The sequence below is a fragment of the Geotrypetes seraphini genome, chromosome 1 (genome assembly GCF_902459505.1).
Source record: "Geotrypetes seraphini chromosome 1, aGeoSer1.1, whole genome shotgun sequence".
Lineage (NCBI taxonomy): Eukaryota > Metazoa > Chordata > Amphibia > Gymnophiona > Dermophiidae > Geotrypetes > Geotrypetes seraphini.
Genome location: NC_047084.1, coordinates 159,175,495 through 159,202,157, shown reverse-complemented (window position 1 = coordinate 159,202,157; position 26,663 = coordinate 159,175,495). Strand labels below are relative to the sequence as shown.

The window sequence follows — 26,663 nt, the reverse complement described above, 5'->3', positions numbered from 1 at the left end:
GCCATGAGGCTCTTGTATCCGGTCGTCCCGACCGAATTGGACAGGTTTAGATTGCCTAAGGTGGACGCTCTGGTGGCGGCAGTGACTAAAAGAACTACCTTGCCGGTAGAAGGGGGCGTGACACTTAAGGATGCACAGGATAGAAAGGTTGAAGCCTCCCTAAAGATGTCCTTTGAAGTGGCTGCAGTTACTTTACAGGCCGCAATATGCAGTTCTTACGCGGCGCGAGCTTGTCTGCAGTGGTCACAAGGGATGACCGATAATTTGCTGGAGTGTGGAGGTTCTATCCCTTCGGAACTAGCTGATTTGGAGTCCGGCTTGGCTTATTTGGCGGACTCCTTGTATGATATTATTCGGGCGTCTGCAAAACAGATGGCTCTGTCTGTGGTTTCCCGCAGGTCCTTGTGGCTCCGTCATTGGGCAGCCGATGCAGCATCCAAGCTACGGCTGGTGAGACTTCCATTTAAAGGGGGTTTATTGTTTGGAACGGAGTTGGAGAAACTGGTCAAGGATTTTGGGGATACCAAAACGCAGCGTTTGCCGGAGGACAGGGCTAGGCCTCCGGTAAGGGCCGCATCGTCTAGGCCGCGTTTCCGGGATGTTAGGCGGGCCAGGGCTGGTAAGCCTTTTTCCAGGTCTGCATCTGGCCCGTTTTCTGCTTCGAGACCTCGGTTTCAGCAGAGAAGTTCCTTTCGGACGGCGAGACCCTCTTCCGGGCAGTCAGCCCGTACCCCCGCCAGTCGCCCTCCACAATGACGGGGGCTTGGCTCCCTCCGCCCTGCCCTTAGGGGGTCGGCTTTCGGCATTCCGGGCGGAGTGGGCCAAAGTCACGTCCGACCAATGGGTATTGGACATTGTTCGCGAAGGGTACAAATTAGAATTCGCCGCTCCCGTCGTAGATTCTTTCTTGGTGTCCCCGTGCCGTGGTGCGGCCAAGGGAGCAGAGGTCCGCAGGACACTGCAGGGGCTGCTCGATCTGGGGGCGGTGGTACCGGTGCCCCCAGAAGAGGTAGGCCGCGGTTTCTATTCCCTGTACTTCATTGTACCCAAGAAGGGGGGGTCCTTCAGACCAGTACTGGATCTCAAAGGGGTCAACAGATTCCTCAGCGTGCGCCATTTCCGAATGGAAACGGTGCGCTCGGTGATTGCGGCGGTGAGACCAGGAGAGTTCCTCACGTCTCTCGATCTCAAGGAGGCGTACCTCCATATTCCGATATGGCCTCCGCACCAGCGGTATCTGCGGTTTGCGATTCTGGGCCAACATTTTCAGTTTCGGGCTATGCCCTTTGGCCTGGCGACGGCCCCCCGCACATTTTCCAAGGTCATGGTGGTGGTAGCCGCTTTTCTACGCAAGGAAGGGATTCGGGTACACCCTTACTTGGACGATTGGTTGATACGCGCCTCTTCCCGGCAGGAGAGTCGGGCGGTGACGCAGAGAGTGATCGCTCTCCTTCAGTCGTTGGGGTGGATTGTCAACTTTCCCAAGAGTGTTTTGGCCCCTTCGCAGTCTTTGGTGCATCTGGGGGTAAGGTTCGATACGGCTCTGGGGAAGGTGTTTCTACCCCGAGATCGGGGGGAGAAATTGCAGGCTCAAATTCGCCTCCTGCTCGGGTCACCCAGACCTCGCGTTTGGGATTATGTACAGGTGCTGGGCTCCATGGTAGCGACTCTGGAGGTGGTTCCCTGGGCCCGGAGCCACATGAGGCCCTTACAGCAGTCTCTGCTCTCTCGCTGGTCTCCAGCTTCTCTGAACTACAATGTCCGTCTCCAGTGGAGTCCTCGAGCAGCTCACAGCATGCGCTGGTGGCTCCAGGACTTGCATCTTTGGAGGGGCATGCCGTTGGCCACACCGGATCGGGTGGTAGTGACAACGGATGCCAGCCTGCAGGGCTGGGGAGCCCACTGCATGCAGACGTCAGTGCAGGGAATTTGGTCTTCCCAGGAGGCTCAATGGCCCATAAACTTGCTGGAGTTAAGAGCGATCAGGTTAGCGCTGCGGGCGTTTCAGGCCCGAGTTCACGACAGACCGACCAGGATCTTGTCGGACAGTGTCACGGCGGTCGCGTATGTCAATCGGCAAGGGGGGACCCGGAGCATGCAGTTAGCCGAGGAGGCAAGTCATTTGTTTCGATGGGCAGAGATGCATGTTCCGCTTCTATCGGCGGCACACATTGCAGGGCACGAAAACGTGCAGGCGGACTTCCTCAGCAGAACTCTTCTCGATCCGGGGGAATGGGAGTTGTCGGGTCGAGCGTTCGGCCTGCTAGTCCGTCGTTGGGGGTTGCCAGAGATGGATCTCATGGCCTCTTCCCGCAATGCGAAGGTGCCTCGGTTCTTCAGCCGACGCAAGGATCAGGGATCGGAGGGGGTGGACGCATTAGCTCTCCCGTGGCCTCCGAACTCCCTTCTTTATGTATTCCCACCTTGGCCCATGATAGGGCGGGTGTTGCAACGCATCTCTCGCTTTCGAGGCAGAGTAATCCTGGTAGCTCCGGATTGGCCACGGCGGCCGTGGTACGCAGATCTGATGCTGCTGTCGGTAGGCGAGCAGGTAGCGTTCCAGGTAACTCCGGACTTGCTAACTCAGGGTCCAATATTAATGGACGATCCGGGCCGCTTTGGTCTTACGGCCTGGCTATTGAAAGGGCAAGGCTGAAGAAGAAGGGCTATTCAGAACAGGTGATTTCAACCCTGCTTAAGGCTAAGAGGATTTCAACGTCAGCCTCCTATGCGAGGGTCTGGAGAATCTTTGAGGCATGGTGCGGAAGACACGGAGTTGCGCCTTTCCATGCTTCTCTGCCGGCTATTCTTGCGTTCCTGCAGGAGGGCGTAGAGAAAGGGTTAGCATATAACTCTTTAAAGGTTCAAGTATCGGCCATTGCCTGTTACAGGGGCCGGGTGGCTCGCTCGGCTCTCGCATCACAGCCGGACGTGGTGCGTTTCCTCAAGGGGGTTCAACGTATCAGGCCGCCGGTTAAGCGAATTTGTCCAACTTGGAACCTTAAGCTCGTCCTTGGGAAATTGCAGGGGGCACCTTTTGAGCCCCTGTCAGCAGCCACGTTGAAAGATGTCACACTAAAGACAGTTTTTTTAGTGGCGATGGCTTCAGCAAGGCGAGTATCGGAGCTGCAAGCACTTTCTTGCAGGGAACCCTTTTTGCGTTTCTCGGAGACTGGGGTGACGGTGCGGACGGTGCCGTCCTTCCTGCCTAAGGTTGTTTCGTCCTTTCATGTGAACCAGAGTTTGTTCCTGCCATCCTTCAGGAAGGATGATTGGGGGAAGCGTTTTTTGTCGGTACGGCTACTGGATGTGCGCCGTATGCTTCTCCATTATTTGGAAGTGACGAATGATTTTCGCCGGTCGGACCATCTCTTTATCGCGTTTGCGGGGAAAAACAAAGGGATGGCGGCGTCTAAAGCGTCCATTGCGCGTTGGGTCAAGGACGCTATTGCTTCGGCGTATGTGTTGTCAGGGAAGAAGGTACCGGAGCATCTTCATGCTCATTCCACTCGGGCTTTGGCTACATCTTGGGCGGAGTCCGGGGGGATGTCATTAGAGGAGATTTGCCGGGCGGCCACTTGGTCGTCAGGGAATACTTTTTCAAAGCATTATCGGTTAGATGTAGCGGCCCGTTCAGAGGCGAGTTTTGGCGCAGCAGTGCTGGCAGAGGCGGCATCGGCGTCCCACCCAGTTTGAGTTTGCTTTGCTACATCCCACTAGTCTCTGGATTCATCTGCTGCTTTGCTATGGAAGGTAAAATTATGGTCATACCTGTTAATTTTCTTTCCTTTAGAAGCAGCAGATGAATCCAGAGCCCCTCCCCAAATGCACGGGCTGGGTGTAGGGGGTTTATGTCATTAGGGTAGCCGGGGCGATAGTTGGTAAGTGTATTCTTTCATAACTGAAAAAAAAAAAAAAAAAAAAAAGAAAAAATTTCAATTGAATTAAAAAAAAAAAAAAAAAAAAAAAAAAAGAGAAAAATATCAATGGTATTCAGAAGAGAAAGACAAAGTTTTTACTGGAATGGAGTTTGTGGCTGCTCATTCTCCTTTCGGGATGCTTGGGCAAAGTGCATAACTGAATTAACTGAAGGAACACCAGCCTTTAAGGCCAACTGTTAATCAGTTCTCTATCTCCACCTGCTGGTCGATGTGAGCTATACCCACTAGTCTCTGGATTCATCTGCTGCTTCTAAAGGAAAGAAAATTAACAGGTATGACCATAATTTTACCATATGAAACATAGAAACATGACAACAGATAAAAGCCAAATGGCTCATCTAGTCTGCCCATCCACAGTAACCATAGAGACGTTTAAATACCTACATAATATAAATGTGCATGAGTCGAGTCTCTTTCATTTGAAAGGAAACTCTGCAATGAGAGGGCATAGGATGAAGTTAAGAGGTGATATGCTCAGGAGTAATCTGAGGAAATACTTTTTTACGGAAAGAGTGGTAGACGCAAGGAACAGTCTCCTGGAAGACGTGGTGGAAACAGAGACTGTGTCTGAATTCAAGAGGGCCTGGGATAGGCACGTGTGATCTCTCAGAAAGAGAAAGAGATAATCATATCTCCCCTCTCCCGCCTTTCCTCCAAAATATACAGATTCAGATCTTTAAGTCTGTCCCCATACGCCTTATCACAAAGACCGCACACCATTTTAGTAGCCTTCCTCTGGACCGACTCCATCCTTTTTATATCTTTGTGAAGGTGCGGCCTCCAGAATTGTACACAATATTCTAAATGAGGTCTTTTTCCTATTAGCCATAGCTCTCCCTATGCAACCTAGCATCCTTCTAGCTTTTGCCGTCACCTTTTCAACCTGTTTGGCCAGCTTAAGATCATCATATACAATCATACTCAAGTCCCGCTCTTCTGTTGTGCACATAAGTTCTTCAGCCCCTAAACTGTACCGTCCCCTTGGGTTTTTGCAACCCAAATGCATGACCTTGCATTTCTTAACATTAAATTTTAGCTGCCAATTTTCAGACCATTCTTCAAGCTTCGCCAGGTCTTTCCTCATGTTGTTCACACCATCTGGTGTGTTTACTCTATTGCAGATTTTGGTATCATCCACAAAGAGGCAAATCTTACCAGACAACCCTTCAGCAGTATCATTTATAAAAATGATAAAAAGAACAGGCCCAAGAACAGACCCTAGAGGCACACTAGTAACATCCCTTTGCTCAGACTGATCTCCATTAATCACTATCCTCTGTCACATTCCACTCAACCCAGTTCCTGACCCAGCACATCACTTTGGGACCCATCCCAAGGGCATTCAGTTTATTTATCAGACGTCTATGTGGAACTCCGTCAAAAGCTTTGCTAAAATCAAAATACACCACATTTAGCACACATTTTCTATCGAATTCTCTGGTCACCCAGTCAAAGAAATTGAACAGATTTGTCTGACAAGACCTACCTCTAGTGAATCCATGTTGCTTCCAGTCCTGTAATCCACAGTATTCCAGAAACTTGACCATTCTCTGTTTTAAAGCGTTTCCATTAATTTGCTTACTGGCCTGTAATTCCCTACTACTTCCTTACTTCCACTTTTGTGGAAAAATCTGAACTTATGCTCAATGTATAATTCAAAATTTATGTTCTCGAAGATCCACATTTGGTATTATGTCTGGTATTCTGGCAGTATATTTCAGTAGGTCTAAAGTCATAGGTTGCTTGTACAGATCTGCACACCATCGTTCTTATAAAATGCTTATGTTTTTAGGGGTATATGAGCTTAACAATGTTTTATGAAAACTAGACACCATTAAGGTATCAGATGAGGTCTTTGTCCATAATGAGCAGTTTTTAGACTGTGACTTTCCCTCAATGATGATCTGTCCAATAATGCTTTGTAATGTGCCAATTGGTTATAAGCAAAAATGTCTCTTATACTGTTAAAAGAACCAAACATAAGTTCAAAAAGCATATGGAGCCATCCGGATGTAACACTTGCTCTAAACCAGGGGTCTCAAAGTCCCTCCTTGAGGGCCGCAGTCCAGACGGGTTTTCAGAATTTCCACAATGAATATGCATGAGATCTATGTGCATGCACTGCTTTCAATGCATATTCATTGGGGAAATCCAGAAAACCCGACTGAATTGCGGCCCTCAAGGAGAGACTTTGAAATCCCTGCGTCTAAACTGACAACACCCTTCTGCTTCCAATCGCAAAAAGTCCTATTCTCCATCCCTGGTGTAAACATGGCATTGCCTTGAATTGATAAAAGAATTAGAGCCTAGATTCACTAACCTCCTTTTTTTGGGAGATCTGTGTGCGATCCGTGGCCGAGTCTTGCTGGGCGACCGATTCACTAAAGAGTCCCTATGCAAATGATCTGGTCAGACACACGCCCACAAGCGATCCAGACACATGCGCAGACCATCCTCTCTTTCTGGAAAAGTGATCCGTGCATGCGTTTGCAAAGCTTGCTCAGCTCGCGGTCAAAACAAAGGGGGGGGGGGTGGCTGCACTCACTTGCCCCACAAACCATCTAGCCCAAAAATCAGACTGGTGAACAAAAACGACAACGCTATAGTGGAGCCCTGCTTTAAACCCATGAGTTAAAACTGCAGGTTAAAAACATGGGCTTGTAGAAAGGCGGGGTGGCAGAGAGCAGGGCGCTTTTTTGCACAAGGGAGATGTTTTATTTTTATGGTTTCAGAGTTGCAGGGCTGGGATTTCAGGGCAGCAGAAAGCAGGACAGTCGGCAAGGTCCTGAGCAGTCGCTTCAGTTTGGATTGGCCAGTCCTTCTTCTCTTTAGTGAATCAAGGCCCTTCCTACTTTGCATGCCGTTTCCCCTCATTTGCATGATTGGATCGGGCGGAAGGTTAGTGAATCGGGTTGGGGTCGGGGAACAATCGCAAACCGGTTGGGACACAATCAGACTGTTTAGTGAATCTAGCCCTAACATCCTAGTATTCATTCTCTAGTATTTAGTTAAATCCTGCCATACTGTCCTCAAGGGTCTTAACAATTTTCTCAGATGAGAGGGCACCACGTGTTGCGGGGACAAAAATTCATCCCTGTACCTGCAGTGAAGTACATTTTTCATCTCGTCCTTACCCATCCCCGCAGTCTTAATTTTCTTCCCTGCATCTTCCCGCTCAAAGCAGAACATGACTTTTTGTAATTTTATGAGCCTAGGGCATTGCAAATAAACATTTTAAGCCTGTGTGTGTGTGTGTGTGTGTATATATACATACATATACATATAGAGAGAGCGAGACCAGAAGGCTTTGAGCATGCGCAAATGCTCAAAGCCCAGTCCAGCCCAGCACAGGGAATAGGGAGGATCTCTGTCGCACCACCCAGCACAGCCCAGGCCAGAAGAGGGAGGATCTTTGGGCACCGGCACCTTCTGTGCATTGGTGCCGGTGCCCAATTAGGGTAAGCGATGTCATTGCGGTGCTTGGGGGGGGATGTAGGATCGCGGGGGGGGGGGGGGATGCTGGATCGCAGGGAGGTGGCGCTCGTAAACAGAGTCAAACTCTGTTTCCGAGGTGCCGATTTTGCGAATGTTTTGCTCGTCTTGCAAAACACTCGCAAACCGGTGCACTCGTAAACCGAGGTTTGACTGTAATATGTTGGAAGTAAGATGGCATGGGTTAGTCAGTAGTGGTTTTTTGATATAAGACTATTATTTTCCTTGTGTTTTCTGAAGGATTTTCATTTAGCTCTATTAGCTTCGTTCACTTCACTTGTAATCATGCTAGCTGTCATTTAGCTTTCCTTCCTCCTTTTTTAATATGTGAAATATATCTGGGCTGGGCTTCCAGAATGGTATTTTTGAATAACATCCAAGCATGATACATTTTTGATCTTTGAAGTTGTTCCTCTTATTTTTTTTTTTAATGCACTCTTATTTTGTCAGTCTCCTTTTTGAAAGTTAAATACTAACATGTTGGATTTCCTATGTGTCTTTACTCTAGAGATTATATTAAATCTAATCATATTACCAAGCGGCCTCCAGCAGCATTACCTCCACCAAATCATGCACTCCCCTCTTCTTGGTTCTGAACCAGCTGCTCCATAAAACAGTCCTTTAGCTCCCTAGCATGCTTTGAGGTTACATTGGATAATTGAAATCTATTTTAAAGCTTTATATGAAATTGAGGTTTATAGGTGCCAACTTCACAAAATGATTTGAATTGCTAAACACAACATAGATTACCCCTCCTTGCATACGGTGAAGGAGCTTGTTCTATATTGGGGATGCTCAGGAAACACTGTGCCCACACAGCTGATATAGTCCCACAGGATGCAGATTTGAGAAGTTTTCCCCCCCCACCAACTCCCATACACACGTACATACAGACATATAACATGTAGGCTCTTAGAACTTTGTGAGCTTTCTTTACTTTTTTTTCCTCACTGGGATTCTATTTAAAGACAAATATTTTATTGTTGATTCTGTTATTGATAATCAGCTTTGTTTTGGAAAATGCTGATTTGTTTATCAGCTTTAGTTGACTCCCTTATTCTTCTCTTTATTTTTTGTAATAGGCAGGATAAGATTTCAGAGCCATTAAAGAAATTGTTTAATTTTGTAAATGAAAAAAAGAATATCTTTTATGTAAAAATATCATGTGCTTTCTAAAATCTTAGTTTTATTTTTCAGTGTTCTATATTTCAGGCTAACATGTGTTTTTAAATTCAGCATTACAGAAAGGCTTGAACATGCTTTAGAAAAGGTTGCTCCTCTGTTGAGAGAGATTTTTGTGGATTTTGCTCCTTTCCTTTCTCGAACTCTGTTGGGCAGCCATGGGCAAGAATTGCTGATAGAAGGTACAAGTAAGTTGCTTTTAAAGTTTTTTTTTCTATTTCCATTTTTATTTGTAAAATTTTATCACAAAAAACATGAATCATACAAAATACAAAGTGACCACAAATCTATATAAGAGATAGAAAATACAATGCATCATGTAATGCTGTAGATGAGTGATTATAATGTAGATCAGCACTAAACAGAAGACAAATCCACCGCAGATCCAAAAACAGACAAAACAGTGGAGGAGATGAAGAAACATTTAATTGCAGCTTTTTACCAATGTGCTTTAAAAGAGAAAAGACCATGAAGAAAACTAAAGAAACAATTTTTCAATTTGACTAGAGAAGAGCATCAAGCAATGATTTCTCTTCCTAAAAAATTTGAATTGGTGATCAAATCCATGTACAAGAGCTGTGGAGTTATCATGGGACAGAATTAAGTATGTTGAGATTGAAAGGCAAATTTATGACCCTTCATACTACTCTGTGTTGGCTGAAGACCCTACAGAGTGAGATTCAACAAATTGTACAGTTTGCATATAACGCTGGTTATATTACTCTAAAGGAAAGAGATTTTCTTATTGTAAAAAAACATCCACTATCCCTATAATTTATATTCTGCAGAAAATACACATTTGTTGTTGATCCCCCTGGCAGGCTGATACTTTCAGGAAATGGTTCAGTTTTAAAACCCTTGTCTAAATTTGTTGATTTTTTTTTTCTCTCTATCAAAAATTACATCTTAATGTTAGATATTCTACACACATCAACATACTAGCAGATTATGATGGAGATTTAATAGACACATTACTTGTTACATTAGACGCTGAGTCACTTTATACCAACATTCTGTATTTAGAAGGCTTAGCCATCATTGAAACTAAACTTAAGAAGAGAGAGACATATTGCAGGGTGCCTGTTTTTTTTATTCTCACATTATTTACAATAGCATTAACACAACATTATTTTTGTTTTTGAGGGACATAGGAACATAAGAATAGCCTTACTGGATCAGACCAATGGTCTGTCTAGACCAGTATCCCATCTTCATGGAGGTCAATCCAAGTCACAAGTACGTGGCAAAAACCCAAGAAAAATATTTAAACACACAGATGTGACCAACCTCTCTCTATATCCATACAATATAAGTAACATCCTGCTCAAGCTGTTGATACAGCTCCCCAGCCTGTATGATGGGATCAGAAATTTTGATACAAAAACACATATAGTAGCAGCATTCCATGCCACCAATCCAGGGCAAGCAGTGGCTTCTCCCATGTCTGTCTAACTAGCAGTTTATGGCCATTTCCTCCAGGAACTTGTCCAAACCTTTTTTAAACCCAGCTACTCTAACCACTCTTACCACATCCTCTGGCAAAACATTCCAGAGCTTAACTATTCTCTGAGTGATAAAATATTTCCTCCTATTGGTTTTAAAAGTATTACACTGTAACGAGTGTTCCCTCGTCTTTGTACTGCATCCAATATTGGTCACCGTACCTTAAGAAGGATATGGCGATACTCGAGAGGGTTCAGAAAAGAGCGACACGATTGAAAAAAGGTATGGAAAACCTTTCATATGCTGAAAGATTAGAGAAACTGGGGCTCTTTTCCCTGGAGAAGTGGAGACTTAGAGGGGACATGATAGAGACTTACAGGATCATGAAGGGCATTGAGAAAGTGGAGAGGGACAGATTCTTCAAACATTCAAAAACTACAAGAATGAGAGGGCATTTGGAAAAATTAAGAGGGGACAGATTTAGAACCAATGCTAGGAAGTTCTTCACCCAAAGGGTGGTGGATACCTGGAATGCGCATCCAGAGGGTGTGATAGGACAGAGTACGGTTTTAGGGTTCAAGAAGGGATTAGATAATTTCCTGAAGGAAAAGGGGATAGAAGGGTATAGATAGAGGATTACTATACAGGTCCTGGACCTGATGGGCCACCGCGTGAGCGGACTTCTGGGCTTGATGGACCTCTGGTCTGACACAGCAGAGGCACTGCTATATTCTTATGTTCATATCTTGATGCAGTAAAAAATTGATCCACTTGTACCCATTTTACACCACTCAGGATTTTGTAGACTTTGATCATATCTCCCCTCAGCCATCTCTTTTTCAAGCTGAAGAGCCCTAATCTCTTTAGTTTTTCCTCATTCGAGAGGAGTTCCATCCCCTTTGTTATCTTGGCTGCTCTTCTTTGAACCTTTAGTAGTGCTGCTGTAGTTTTTTTTTTGAGATAAGGAGACCAGAACTGAACACAATATTCAAGTGGATGGTGTCGTCAAGAGCGTTTTGGCTTCCTGGACCACTAGAAGTGATGGGGCAGGGTGATCAATGCTCCCTGGTGAGTATAAGCCCTCAGGTAAGTAAATCACTGAATACTTCTACACAGATGGGAAAAGGGGGCAATATCTGGAAAGCATAAGAACATAAGAATAGCCTTACCTGAGTCAGACCAATGGTCCATTGAGCCCAGTAGCCCGTTCTCACGGTGGCCAATCCAGATCACTAGTACCTGGCCAAAACCCAAGGAGTAGCAATATTCCATGCCACTGACACAGGGCAAGCAGTGGCTTCCCCCATGTCTTTCTCAGTAACAGACTATGGACTTTTCCTCCTGGAACTTGATCAAATCTTTCTTAAAACCAGCTACACTATCCGCTCTTACCACATCCTCTCGCAACACGTTCTCTGAGTGAAAAAAAAATTTCCTCCTATTAGTTTTAAAAGTATTTCCCTGTAACTTCATCGAGTATCCCCAAGTCTTTGTAATTTTTTTGACTGAGTGAAAAACCAATCCTCCCAAAGTATGGAAATAAGATTCTGGATCTAGAAGCTGTGATGGAAGAAGAGGAGTTGGATATAGTGGTGATCATGGAGACGTGGTTCACGGAGAACCATGACTGGGATGTAGTTATACCGGGTTATAATCTGTTCAGGAAAGACAAGGTAGGAAGAAAGGAGGGGGAATTGCGCTATATGTTAAAGATCATATTAAAGCCACACAATTTACATTGGTGTGATATACAGGCCTCCTTCACAGACAGAAGAAGTAGATAGAGATTTAATAGTAGACATTCAGAATATCTCTAAAAAGGGGAAGTCTTGCTAATAGGTTATTTTAACATGCCTGATGTTGATTGGTGTATCCCTATTATGGGGTCTTCTAGAAGTAGGGAGATCCTAGATTCTCTACAAGGAGAACTGTTCCAGCAGTTGGTAATGGAACCCATGCAGGATGGGGCCATACTGGACTTAGTGCTTACAAAAGGGGAAAGTGTTTCTGATGTTACAGTAGGTGATCATCTGGCATCCAGTGATCACTGCATGGTACGGTTTAATATTAAGATGAGTATAGAGAGGGCTCATTCAAAACAAAGGTTCTAGACTTTAAAAACCTAACTTTGTTAGGTTGGGGGTTTACGTCAAGGAATTGTCTGGGTGGGAACGTCTGGAAAGAATGGAAATGCGGTGGACAAAACTGAAAGGAGCGATTGTAAGGGCGACAAACTTTTTGTGAGGCAAGTAAGTAAAAGTAAGAGTAAAAGAAGGCTGCTTTGGTTCTCAAAAGTAGTAGCTGAGAAGGTAAGGAATAAGAGGTTATAAACTACAAAAGATTGCAGAAAGAGGAAGACAGGCAAAAATATCTGGAAAAGCTTAGAGATTGGTCATGTAGTTAGAAAAGCAAAGATGCAAATGGAAGCAAAAATAGCTGACACCTTAAAATAGGGAGACAATACAATTTTTAGATATATTAGTGATAGGAAGAAGTGGAAAAGTGGCATTGTGAGACTCAAAGGTGAAGGGGAGGAATATGTAGAAGTTGATAAAGAAAAGACTGAAATGCTTAACAAATATTTCTGTTCTGTGTTCACGACTGAAGCACTGGGAGCGGGACCGCAGAAGACAAACATGAACAGGGATGGAGGAGTAATAGTCCCTGATCGATTTTCAGAGAGTTGTGTTCGTGGGGAGCTAGCTAAAATAAAGGTAGACAAAGCGATGGGGCCAGATGGTGTATATCTGAGGGTGCTGAAGGAACCTAGGGAAGTTCTGGTGGCTCCGCTGACTGACCTTTTAAATGAGTTTCTAGAGTCGGAAGTGGTACCGGAGGACTGGCGAAGGGCAGATGTGGTCCCTCGCCACAAAAGTGGAAATAAGGAAGAAGTAGGGAATTACAAGCTGGTAAGTCTGACTTCTGTGGTTAACAAATTATTTGAAACACTTTTAAAACAGAGAATGGTGAAGTTTCTAGAATCTGTGGATTACAGCAGTGGAGGCAACATGGATTCACTAGAAGTAGGTCTTGTCAGACAAATTTGATCAATTTCTTTGACTGTGTGACCAGAGAATTAGATAGAGGATGTGTACTAAATGTGGTGTATTTAGATTTTAGCAAAGCCTTTGGTGGTGTTCCACACAGACGTCTGATAAATAAACTGAATGCCCTAGGGATGGGTCCCAAAGTGACAGTCTGGGTCAGGAACTGGTTGAGTGGAAGGTAACAGAGGGTAATGACCAATGGAGATCGCTCTAAGGAAAGGGATGTTACCAGTGGTGTGCCTCAAGGTTCTGTTCTTGGGCCTGTTATTTTTAACATTTTTATAAATGATATTGCTGAAGGGTTGTCTGGTAAGATTTGCCACTTTGCGGATGATATAAAAATCTGCAATAGAGTAGACACTCGATGGTGTGAATAACATGAAGAAAGACCTGGCGAAGCTTGAAAAATGGTCTGAAATTTGGCATTTAAAATTTAATGCTAAGAAATGCAAGGTCATGCATTTGGGCTGCAAAAACCCAAGGGGAAGGTACAGTTTAGAGGGTGAAAAACTTATTTACACGACGGAAGAGCGGGACTTGGGAGTGATTGTATATGATGATCTTAAGGTGGCCAAATAGGTTGAAAAGGTGACAGTGAAAGCTAGAAGGATGCTTGGTTGCATAGTGAGAGGTATGGCCAGTAGGAGAAAGAAGGTATTGATGCCTCTGTATAAGACTCTGGTGAGAGCTCATTTAGAACATTGTGTACAATTCTGGAGGCCGCACCTTTAAAAAGATATAAACAGGATGGAGTTGGTCCAGAGGAAGGCTACTAAAATGGTGTGTGGTCTTCGTGATAAGGCTTATATGGATAGACCTAAATATCTCAATCTGTATACTTTGGAGGAAAGGCGGAAGAGGGGGAGGTATGATAGAGATGTTTAAATACCTACATAATATAAACGTGCATGAGTCAAGTTTCCTTTGAAAGGAAACTGTGCAATGAGAAGGCATAGGATGAAGTTAAGAGGTGATAGGCTCAGGAGTAATCTGAGGAAAAGGTGGTAGATGTGTGGAAGAGTCTCCCAGAAGAGGTGGAAGAAACAGTGACTGTGTCTGAATTCAAGAGGGCCTGGGATAGGCACATGGTTTTTCTCAGAGAGAGAAAGAGATGATGGCTACTGCGGATGGAAAAACTAGATGGTCCATTTGGCCTTTATCTGCCGTCATATTTCTATGTTTCTTTATTTCACCAATTTTGAAGTCTTTCTTAAAAGAAAGTCCAAACAGTGAAGATAGTTAAAATCTATAAGTGATATATAGATGATATATTTATTCTATGGAAAGGTTATATTGACAAGCTATTGTAGTTCTACGATTGGCTTGGTAGCTTGGACCTTCATTTGAAATTGAAAATTCAATACCATAAAAAACAGGTTCCATTTCTTGAAATCATGATTCAAAAGTCAGATTATTGCTTTGTTAGTACACTTTACAAAAAACCTACAGACTGAAATTCTTATTTACACTTCGAGTTTTCAAAATAAAAGCTGTAAAAAAATTGTGCCATTCAGTTTCTGTGATTACTTAGATTATGTACTGACTGATTTCAGGAACTTTGAAGTATAGACTAGAATCTTATCTTCAAGGTTTATACAAAGAGGATACCCCAAGAAGAGTATTTTTTGAAAGTTTATAGAAAGCTCGCTCTGCGAATAGAGATTCTCTTCTGATACATCAAATTGCTAAACACAAACTGCACATTATTTGTACCTTGAAATGGCACTTAACACTCAATTATAAAGAAATACTGGCATATTTTGGCCCCACATAATTGTTGTAGATATAAGCAACCTGTAATTGTATACATACGTAATGCAAATTTGAAAGAAAAGCTAGTTTTGTTGTAAAGATATGGGAGTCTTTACTGTAGGTGATTATACCCTGGTTACGAGTTGCTTGCAGAAGGATGTCAATCACATCTTTCAACTCCTTCTTCATCATTGGAGTATAGTGCCCTCTTCAGTGTTTCCTTTGGCAAGCGAGTTGAGGTGTGTTCTGTCTGTTTTTTTTGTTATTTTCAGGTTTTTTTTTTCTCATCTGATTCATTAGAATTTGGTGCCCAGAAGTCCCCACATGTGGGGCAATGCTGCCTGGCAGAGGACGCAGACTCACAAGGATGGCCTGCAGCTTGCAGGGCAACCCCTGTGTGTACCTACTGAGCCAGCTTGCTTTGTGCATGTTTGAAGCTTGGGGTCCATTCTCCTGGGAGCAAGCTCAAGCCTCTGATTTATTAGAGGCTTGAGTGCAGGCTGTGAGGCCCCTGTGTTAATCCCTTAGTCCCTTAGGGGAACTGGCTGCGTTTTTATCTCCCCCCATCGTGTTGTAAGGATTTGGGAGTGGGGTTAAGCTCACAGCCTGTGCTGGACCGATTGACAGCCGGAATATCACCAGTTTTGGATCACTTCAAGAACAGTTTTGAGGCAGAAAGTCTTCTCCATTTTCCATTCTCTCTTTCCAGTTTGGCCCATGGTGCTTCTTCTTTGCACAGTAGATCCTGCAATTGTGTGGTTTTAATATTATATGTAGTATATAACACTATTCCCCCTCCCACCTCCTTTTCTTCCTACTTTGTCTTTCCTGAATAGGTTATAGCCCAGTATAACAATATCCTAGTTATGGTTCTCCCTGAACCAGATCTCCGTGATCACATTTAAATCCAACGCAGCCTCTTCCATCTCAGCCCCTAGATCTAGAACCTTGTTTCCCATACTTTGAGCATTAGTATATACTGCTTTCCAGACATTGCCCCTTTTCCCATTTGTGCAGAGGTATTTAATAATTCACTTACTTTGAGGGCTTATACTTACCTGGGGCTTTGATCACCCTGCACCAACGATTCTAGTTTAAAACCCTGTAGGTTAGCCAGTCTGCTGCTGAAGACACTTCTTCCTTTCTTTGATAGATGCAAACCATCTCTGCTCAGCAACCCTTGGAAAATCATCCCATGGTCCAGGAAGCCAAATTCTCTCGATGAATGAATGGCTACACAGATGGTATCATCTCCAGGATGCAAGTTTCTCTGCCTCGGCAGGGAGGCTTGATGAGAACACCGCTTACACACCTGACTGCTTCACTTTCTCTCCCAGAGCCTCAAAGTCACTTTTGATACGTTCTGATAGATATCTAGCAGTATCATTAGTGCCAACATAGATGAGCAGCATCAGATAATGGTCATTAGGCTTGATGAGTCTTGGCAGGTTCTCTGTAACATCTTGAATTTTGGCACCAGGCAAACACACCTCCTGGGACATCAAATATGGTTTGCAGATGGATGCCTCTGTACCCCTCGGAAGGGGAATGGCCAACCACCACTACCTTCACCTAGTGGTCACTGATCCAGCAACTTTGGTCCTTCCTCCTCTGGGATGTTTTAATCTCCTGTACTTTTAGGGCTGCACATCAGTTTTTTTTTTATACAAGGGCAGGTGGAATCACAGTATTGATCCTGCAGAGTCCCGTAACTTGAGCTCAGCTGTCCTCCTCAGCATGGCCTCTTCTTCCCCTCAGATGGAAATTTTTGATGCCTCATGAAACATTTCATCAATGTATCTCCCATTCTCGTGGATTTGTCCGCTTTCCACCACCTTTCTCAGTTTCTTCCCTTCCTTCATGAGGGATTCAAATTGTCTAAGTACAGATCTTCCTATCTTGGGAGGAGGGGAAGACATCTTACACTGGAACTTAGCAAGTAAAATTAATAATTACTGGTCTGTTGCTTCAACATTGCCTTGAGAATGAAAATGACTGTTGGGCAGACTGGATGGACCACACATGTCTTTATCTGTCATCATTTACTATGTTACTATGTTAACTAAATAATGTGTTGCAAGTAATCAGCAAATTCAAAAGAAATACTGAAACTAGGAACATGCAAAATGTTTAAACAAAAATTAGTGAGACAAGATGGCGTCAGGAGCAGGACGCTGAGAGAAGCACTCCCGTCTTGAAAGGAAAAATTTCTTTATTCTACTTTTAAAAACGACAATTTCATGCCTAAAAGAAGAGGGAAACCGAGGGGTATCCCTCCACCTACCCCGGGCTTCTCGACGCCGAGGCAGACTGTGATAACAGCATTCACAGTCCCCTCTTCCATGTCGGGCGTTTCCGCTGCTGTGGAACCAGGAATCCATAGCTTGGACGGCGAGATGTCGCTCTCGTTGAGCCCGCGAGGACCGCATACCCCTCCCAATCCCGGAGAATCTTCGCTGCAGCGGAGCTGGCGGGAGGGCTCCCCCGGAGTGTGGGGTGAGGCTTGCTCTCTCTCCGAAGTTGACCCGGAAGTGGAACATGCAGCAGACACGCTGACCTCGACGTTGGAGAGGCAGCGTTCTGGGGGAGAGGAGCCGACGGTGACCGGCGGTGGGGAGGTGGCAGGAGCCCAGACTTCCATCGCTGGAGCAGGAGCCGTGCTTGGGTCGGCTGGTGTCCCCCTCCTTGGACCGTTGGTAAAACCACAGGCTGTTACTCTGGACTCCATTTGGACTGCAATTGAGAATCTTCACCTGGTATGTTCTAACTTTGTTACTATGACCCAGAATTCTACCTCCAGGATAAGCTCCTTAGAGACTATTACTCAGCAACACCAAGTGGAATTAAAAAACTTAGATAAAGCAACAACAGAGACTAAGAATCTAATTACCAAACAAACAACAGAAAAAATGATGATTTTGAGGAAGATTGAAAACCTGGAAAATCAGCAGAAAAATTTAAATTTGAGGATTCTTAATTTTCCGGTTGCCAAGTTTATGTCTCCTAAAGAACTCTTTAAGAACTTTATGTTGAATGTCTTAAATGTACCTGAAGTAAGTCTTCCCCCGATACAAAGAATTTACTATATAAAACAAGTGCAGAAAGAAAAAGCTACAGCAGATGAAAATGTTCAATTAGATGTTTCTGATATTCTGCAATCTTCTGACATTGAAATTCAGGGAAGAGCAACTTTATTGGTCTCGTTGGTATTTCTTCAAGATAAAGAAATGTTGCTGAAATTATATTTCAATTTAAAGCAGATTTCCTATTTGGGGGAAAGGGTATATATATTTCCTGATGTTTCAAGGTGGACGCAGTCCAGAAGGAAAGAATTTCTGTTACATAGATCAAAGGTGATTGCTTTGGGGGCAAGTTTCCAGTTGCGATTTCCTTGTAAATGTTTTATTTCCTATCAAGGAAGTAAATATATATTTTTCGAACCTTCCCAATTAGGTTTTTTCCTTGAAGGTAAAGGAATCTCTACACAGTCCGAATGATACAGGTTAATAATGCGGTTAAGGTTACTTTGGATAGGTAAGATCTGACTGCTCTATTTCTTAAAGTTTTTAGTTTCCTTTGTATATTCCCCTTTCCCGAGGGGTTTTACTTTCATCTTGTCTCTTCTCCTTAAGTTGTGGACTGTATTATATGATTTATATGGATGTTTAAATTTCAATTCTTGGTATGTAATATGACTAAGAGAATAATATATTTCTGTATTTCTTTAAACATCTTGTATAGGATGCATTAAAATGATAAATAAATAAAAAAATAAAAAACAAAAATTAGTTACTTGCAGCCATACTTTGGCATTTGTTCCAAACTGTGTATTTAGAAAGTGTGCAAGGTAGGACAACCAACAACTAACATCTTAACCCTCTGTTTATACACTGGAAGAAAGGGTTTTTGCTGGACACTAACAAACTCTGGTCTAATGTACTAATGTTGTCTCTGTCTGTTAAATAAACATACTGATTTGTTAATCTGCATTTGGTGAACAAGATAAATATTTACCTTGTTGGTATTGGTATGTAGCTTTCTGTCCACCTTGTGCATGTATGTGTTTTGTGCTTTTATTTGTATTTCTTTCCAGTATTTTTGGGTAACTTATTTCATTATTTTAAAATAAACTTTAAGATTCTTTTATGATTAAGAAATCAAATAAATCATATAATCTGTTAGAATCAAAAGTGCTTCATCCAGTTTTATTACTGAAAGAGAAGAGAACAATCAAATTTAATTTTGAAACAATCAAATTTCTACTAGTAACTGCTTGCACTGCTGCTGAGGTTTACTATGGGGCCAAGGGTCAAAGTACTAATAAGGGTGTTTGGGAAGTCTGCTGCCATCAAACAAAATGGAAACTTGATTGATAGCTGGAGGGCTGAAGGGAGAGAGACCGACAGAGAAAGCAAAGGTCATGGATCCATTTCCCTTCTCTGCATATGTAATGACTCTCCTTTTCCAACCTAGTGAAATGTGGATATTGGTGATCAATATAGCATATGCTGGGTGTATATCTACTAGTAAAATGAAACAAAAATATATGATTTATTTTTCTTTAATGGAAGGCACGTTTAGTGCCAAAGGGAACAAGATACCCTGTCATTGTATTCATTTATTTTTATTTATCCAATCTTATTTTCAAGTGGTGTTTGCAAGTTATTTATTAAGGAAGCTCTGTAATGCCAAACTACTTTGTTTACCCTCTTGACATTGTGCAAAATAAATTCTGCCATCACATACTGACATCAAATACTTCAGTATTTTAGCTAAATACAAATGCATTAGTAAACTGGCAGCTGCTGTGAGCTGATATTTCTTTCTTTATTTCTCTCTGTAGGCCTAGTATGTATGAAATCGAGCAGCTCAGTTGTAGAGTTGGTCATGCTTCTCTGTTCTCAGGTGAGTTGTTGGCAACACTAAGTAGAAGTGGTGTAAATGTGATCCTGGGCAAGTGACTTAACTCTCAATTGTCCCAGGTACAAAAACTTATTGTGAGCCCACTAGTATGTAAACTGCTTAGGTTATACCCACAGAAAGACAGTATATCAAATTCATGGTCCTTTTCACATATAGATTGCATATTGCATGCACATGTAAATAGTTTTAGAAGGCTTCTCTTTACATATGGATGGCGTGGTAGAGCATAGTTTGAGTAGGGCTGAAGTATTATTAAAAAAAAAAACCCTGTGTTCTCCATTTCTCTTTTCTAGTTTTATTCAAAATCTTCAATAGCAAAGGAATTAGCACATCAACCACAATGTTTTACAAAATGAGCAAGTAATTACAAAAGCCATTTAACAAACGTGCCAATAATCTACGCAGAATCATTGTACATAACCTTTCACTCCTTTATGCTATCTTTCCAACTAATCTCCATTTCCTTCTCTTCACCCAAATAAACATAACACCCCCTATCCCAGTTTGCTGGGAAACTTTCATACGTTTGGTCACTTATTCTTTAAAGCAGGGGTGTCCAACCTGTGGCCCAAGGGCCGCATGCGGCCCCGTGAAGTATTTTTGTGCGGCCCTGGTTGAGGGCGATGCAGTGTTTTCCTCTGCTGTCCCCGGGTGTTTACAGTCTTGCCGACTCCCTCCTCTGTCTTGCTGCAGCGTTTGCATTTTTGTGCGGCCCCAGAAACATTTTTTTTCTGCCAATGCGGCCCAGGGAAGCCAAAATGTTGGATACCCCAGCTTTAAAGTCTGTCAAATTTCAATACGTCCCCAACTGGTGCTTGGTGTTCACACTTTACCAAATTTTTTCAAGTAGCCCTTTTTCTGTGCTGTCATCGTCGATATTAAATAATAAAAATCTAATTTATGAAGTACTGTATCCATTGTTGGTACTTGTGTTTGCTTCCAACTTGCTAATTAAAGTTTTCCAAACATAAACAAGTGTGTGGCTAGTTTATGAAGTGATGATGGTATATTGGACAATTTAATATGTAGTAAACAGACCTCCGCAGTGTATGGATTTGTCACTTTGGCAAATTGTTATAACATCTGTAACAGGGCAGAGTACGGTACTGGGGTTTAAGAAAGGATTGGACAATTTCCTGCTGGAAAAGGGGATAGAAGGGTATAGATAGAGGATTACTGCACAGGTCCTGGACCTGTTGGGCTGCCGCGTGAGTGGACTGCTGGGCACGATGGACCTCAGGTTTGACCCAGCGGAGGCATTGCTTATGTTCTTATGAACCAAATATGATAAATTTTCCCTGATTTCCACATTGTCACTGACATAGTGGAGAAGCTGTAAATTTGCTGTGTTTAATGCCATCTATAGAGTATTTTAAAGCCATTCTCCATTGCTCTACTAGAAATGGATACTTTCAATAGATACTGAAAAATGGTTTCCCATTTTGAAAAATCATGATTGATGTAGGTCTCGCTCCCACTGAGCTGTGTAAAAGGCAATTGGAGAATGGCCCCAGGTTGAAGGGCCTATTCTAACATTGTTTCAGCCATATTGAGTTCTTCACTGGCTCTTCAATGTAAAAAATTACATAGCTGATGATGATTAAAAAGATCTTGGGATTCTAGTCCAAACTCAGTCATCAGCTCTGTGAAGGGCACCTATCTTCTGTCCATACCTGAATTAATGTGTGCAATGAAGATCATGCCCAGGCTTTATATGTATTGGCCATAGTACCAGGAGAAAATCTTGGAGCATACCCAATTGCTGTGGATAAAAAAACTTCCTCTCGGGGAAGAAAGATTTACACACTGTTAACCAAGTATTGAAAAAAATCCTTCAAGAGTACAGTCAAAGCTCTAACATACAAAGATAACTCCTCACATGGAAGCCATGGCAAGGCCCAAAGAAGGACATCCCCCCACTAGTTTCTGCTCTGTGCTTATCCATAGCTTTGTAACAACTAGCATCCATTTAGAAATAATCTTTAGTTGAGCTACTATATGATAGTATGCAAAATTGGGGTCCCCCATACTCCTATATCTCAAAAGAAAGCATAATTCAAATATCAAAGAAAAAACAAGAAAATTATGCTTGACACAGTTATGATCACTCCAATGACCACTGTGTAGTACAATACAGAATAGGAGAAAATTGCAGTATATTGCATTCAGCTCAACTTACCATAAATGTTTGTGGAGAAAAAAGCCTCAGTTAATGCTTCATGGGCTCAAAAAAACTCCACAAAGATATATTCTACAAATCTATCACATTGTCTGTGCACTGATTAGTCCACAGGATCAGTCAGCATCAGTTCCAAAAGCAAACACTCTTGTGTAGTAACACCAAGCACTATCGAAATTAAGCAAAAAAACTTATCTGTGATTTCTTCCAGTCACACCACTTCTGCTTGTTTTAAACACCAATACCCCATATTCCCCAGTTGTTGAGACTAGTATAGGACTGCATGTTTTACCCTAGGTGGCTTAGGCCTCTATACTGTATAAAGTGAAATGCCATACGTGTTAAGTCTTAAAAAAATCAATGTGGTTAAGCTATGAATAAATATATTAACATAGGGAGTACTATCACTTTTAAGAACATAAGAACATATATATGTCCTAACCAGGATGGATTTAATACCTCCTAATGTTCCAGTTCAGAGAACAGTTCTTTAGCGGTGTGAAATTTAATGAAATCAGTAGGCTTTTAAAAATATTAATTCCCAAGTTCCTAATACTATGTCTTGCCCATTTAAAGGGAAAATTCTGCTGGAAATGGATCTGCATTTTGAGAGGGACAAGTGAGATTCAGTATCTCTGACTTATTCATATTGATTTGAAAATCTATTACAGGGCCATAGGTCTGTAGCATATATATAATAGATGTGAGAGAGAACTCAGGGTTAGCCAACATAAACAGGATATCATCTGCGAACAATAGGATTTTGTGTGTCTCAGACCCACAGTGTAATCCCTTCACTTTTTATCTGCCTGTATTCACTGTGCTAGGGGTTCTACACTGTGAACCAAATAAAAACAGGTAAAAAGTCAGTGGGAGCGGACAATGCGCACTCCACAAGAGCCAGTAAGATGAAGAAGAGTCTTGTTTATTTCAGTCTGGGGCGTTCAATAACTTGGACCCAACACAGTATTGTGTTTCATTGAACATAAGCGCCTGTATCAGGGGTCACTGTGATATGGGATCCACAGATAAAAACACCTTTGTAAATATGTGAGGCTGAGTCGACAAAGGACAGTTGCTCTTGGACACACTTCTCTGTGTTATTATATGTCCTAGACTGAAATAAACAAGACTCTTTTTCATCTTACTGGCTCTTGTGGAGTGCTCATTGTCCATTCCCACTGTCTTCTTTGCCAAATAAAACCATACCAAAGTGTGTTTTGTCACATCTTTTACAGAACTCAGTCGATTCTTATGAAATTTAGTGCTTCATGTCCTGAATGAAGTTGATATACAATGTTGTAAATATTTCCCACCGCACCACAACTCTACCTTGTGAAAATGATAGTTTGTAATGGTGATAGTTTGTAAACAGTGTCTGTATCAAATTGGTTTTCACTTCAGAAGACCAAATTCTGGTAAAGAACTTTGTGCTGCTAAAAAAAAATTACAGCAGTCAAGAGTTCCCATAGAAGGGTTGGAACAAAAATGTCCTTGATGTGTTGCTACATAAGATCCGTGCAACGGGCACTGTGGATCATAAGCCAGGCAGTGGATGACCGTGCTTAATTCACACACAAGAGCACATTGATGATGTATGTGATCTTGTACTGAGCCAGGAGGACATGCTGCAAACACACTGAACAATTTGCCAAATAGCAAGAGAAACAGGAATAACCAGACAACTATGTTTAGGATAATTCATGACAATCTAAAATTAAAGTATCTTAAAAAGCATTGTGCCCAAGAGTTAACTTTACACAACAGACACGCGCCTGAAATGGTGCAAGCAGCATTTGATCAAGTACCCACAGCACAGTGCCAGCTTTTTCTGCTTTACAGATGAAAAGATATTTACAGTAGTTCCACCGATTAACACACAGAATCATTGTCTGCACATGCCTTCAACAACACTGAAGCATGAGGTTAATGCCAAATACCTACTACGTACCCGCTTGACTTTCAGCCAATCGATCATGGTCTCGGTCACAATCTCAAAACAGATCTGTTCTTTATTGAACCTGGGGTTAGATCAATGGCACATACTGCTAGGATGTTCTCGTGACGCAGAAGCTGTTGCTAGCGATCTGCAACATGTCAGGAGCCTACTTTTTCTTCCAACAGTACAATGCTCCAGCACATTGGGCAAAGGACACCGTAGAACTGCTACATCGTGAGACTCCAGACTTCATTGGTCCAGACCTCTGGCCTTCAAATTCACCAGCCTTAAAACCAGTTGACTGCTTGAACTGGGGGCTGATACAGGAACTAGACAGTGATATCTGATGTCAAAGACCTTAAACAGTGCCTTATCTGTTTGGGCTGAGCTGAAGCAGAGCATCCTTGACAAGTCCATAGATCAATGGCGGCCATGGCTGAGGACATGCCTTTGTGCAAAGGGAGCGCACTTTGAATATCTGCTTAATTGAAACATTACTTTTTGACTTTACATTTTTCTATAAGATACGCCCTAAAACTTTTTAATGCAGTTTTATTCAGTTTACAATTCATTTTCACAGAGTAGTGTTGTGGTGCGGTGGGAAATATTTACATTTTACATCAATGTCATTCAGGACATGCCACACTAAATTTTATAAGAATCGGCTGAGTTCTGTGGAAGATACAACAAAAAATATTTTGGTGTGGGTTTTTTTTTTTTTTTGGGGGGGGGGGGTTCACAGTGTACTGATAAAACACAAGGAAGAGGAAACAGCACACAGTCCTGACATGTGCCTCTTAAAAAAAAAAAAGTTCAAAAGCAGAAGTTTACTGTCCATTAATCTTTATGCACGCCAACAGGGTTCTAAAGAGAGTGGATCCAAGCCAGGAAATGACCATCTATTCCAGTGTCTCTCAAACTTTGTGAAGCCATGGCACACTAAACTAGTGGTCGTGCCTTGAGTGCATCCAGAAGTACACAGAAGTTGATGCAATGATGTCACACGCATAAGTGACATCATGTTGATTTCTGTGCATGTGCAAAGGCCCTCCAGGCAGGGCGCTGAGCCATCAGTGGGGGTGCTGGAAGGGGAGAGGCGCCAGGGATGAAGAAAGTGCTGGTGCCAGCTGATAAAGAAAAGGCTGAATTGCTTAACAAATATTTCTATTCTGTGTTCACTGCTGAAGCAACTGGAGCGGGACCGCAGAAGAGACACAAATAGGGGTAGAGGAGTGGTAGACTCTGATCGATTTTCAGAGGGTTGTGTTCGTGAGGAGCTAGCTAAATTAAAGGTAGACAAAGCGATGGGGCCGGATGGTGTACATCTGAGGGTGCTGAAAGAACTTAGGAAAGCTCTAGTGGCTTTGCTGACTGACCTTTTCATAGCTTCTCTAGAGTTGGGAGTGGTACCGGAGGACTGGAGAAAGGCAGATGTGGTCCCTTTTCACAAAAGTGGAAGTAAGGAAGAAGTAGGGAATTACATGCCAGTAAGTCTGATTTTTGTGGTAAACAAATTAATGGAAACACTTCTAAAACAGAGAATAGTTTCTGGAATCCAGGCAACATGGATTCACTACAGGTAGGTCTTGTTAGACAAATCTGATAAATTTCTTTGACTGGGTTATCAGATTTGGATAGAGGGAGAGCGCTAGATGTGATGTATTTAAATTTTAGTAAAGCCTTTGACAGTGTCCATAAATAAACTGAGTATCCTTGGGATGGGTCCCAAAGTGGCGGGCTGGGTCAGGAACTGGTTGAGTAGAAGACGACAGAGGGTAGTGGTCAATGGAGATCGCTCTGAGGAAAGGGATGTTACCGGTGGTGTGCCTCAAGGTTCTGTTCTTGGACCTGTTCTTTTTAACATTTTTATAAGTGATATTGCTGAAGGCCTCTTTGCAGATGATACCAAAATCTGCAATAGAGTAGGTACCCTAGATGGTGTGAATAACATGAAAAAAGACCTAGTGAAGTTTGAAGAATGGTGTGAAATTTGGCAGCTAAAATCTAATACTAAGAAATGCAAGGTCATGCATTTGGGCTGCAAAAACCCGAAGGAACGGTGAAGAACTTATGTGCATGACAGAAGAGCGGGACTTGGGTGTGATTGTATGTGATGATTTTAAGATGGCCAAATAGGTTGAAAAGTTGACAGCGAAAGCTACAAGGATGCTAGGGTACATAGGGAAAGGTATGGCCAGTAGGAAAAAGGAGGTATTGATGCCCCTGTATAAGACTCTGGTGAGACTTCATTTAGAATATTATATACAATTCTGGAGACTGTACCCTCAAAAAGATATGAAAAGGATGGAGTTGGTCCAGAGGAAGGCTACTAAAATGGTGCATGGTCTTTGTCATAAGACTTAAAGATTTCAATCTGTATACTTTGGAGGAAAGGCGGGAGAGAGGAGATATGGTAAGAGATGTTTAATACCTATGTAATGTAAATGTGCATGAGTCTAATCTCTTTCATTTGAAAGGAAGCTCTGGAATGAGAGGGCATAGGATGAAGTTAAGAAGTGATAGGCTCAGGAGTAACCTAAGGAAATACATTTTTAAAGAAAGGGTGGTAGATGCATGAAACAGTCTCCCAGAAGAGGTGGTGGAGACAGAGACTGTGTCTGAATTCAAGAAACAGTGGGATAGACACGTGTGATCTCTTAGAGAGAGGAAGAGATAATGCTTACTGAAGACGGGCAGACTGAATGGGCCATTTGGCCTTTATCTGCCATCATGTCTATGTTCTACTGTGATGGGTTGAGATATCC

The 26,663-nt window shown here is 42.7% G+C and overlaps 1 protein-coding gene across 7 annotated transcripts in view; it reads left to right on the top strand.

The window, feature by feature from the left end:
- LRBA (LPS responsive beige-like anchor protein) overlaps positions 1-26,663 on the top strand; it is a 1,301,884-nt gene that overhangs the window by 327,200 nt on the left and 948,021 nt on the right. For 5 of the 7 annotated variants that reach the window (XM_033940548.1, XM_033940593.1, XM_033940577.1 and 2 more), the window contains exons 33-34: positions 8,670-8,803; positions 19,701-19,762. In XM_033940548.1, the coding sequence (XP_033796439.1) occupies positions 8,670-8,803; positions 19,701-19,762 (196 nt within the window). The remainder of the gene's footprint in view (positions 1-8,669; positions 8,804-19,700; positions 19,763-26,663) is intronic. The other 2 variants (XM_033940584.1, XM_033940558.1) reach the window with 1 other exon arrangement.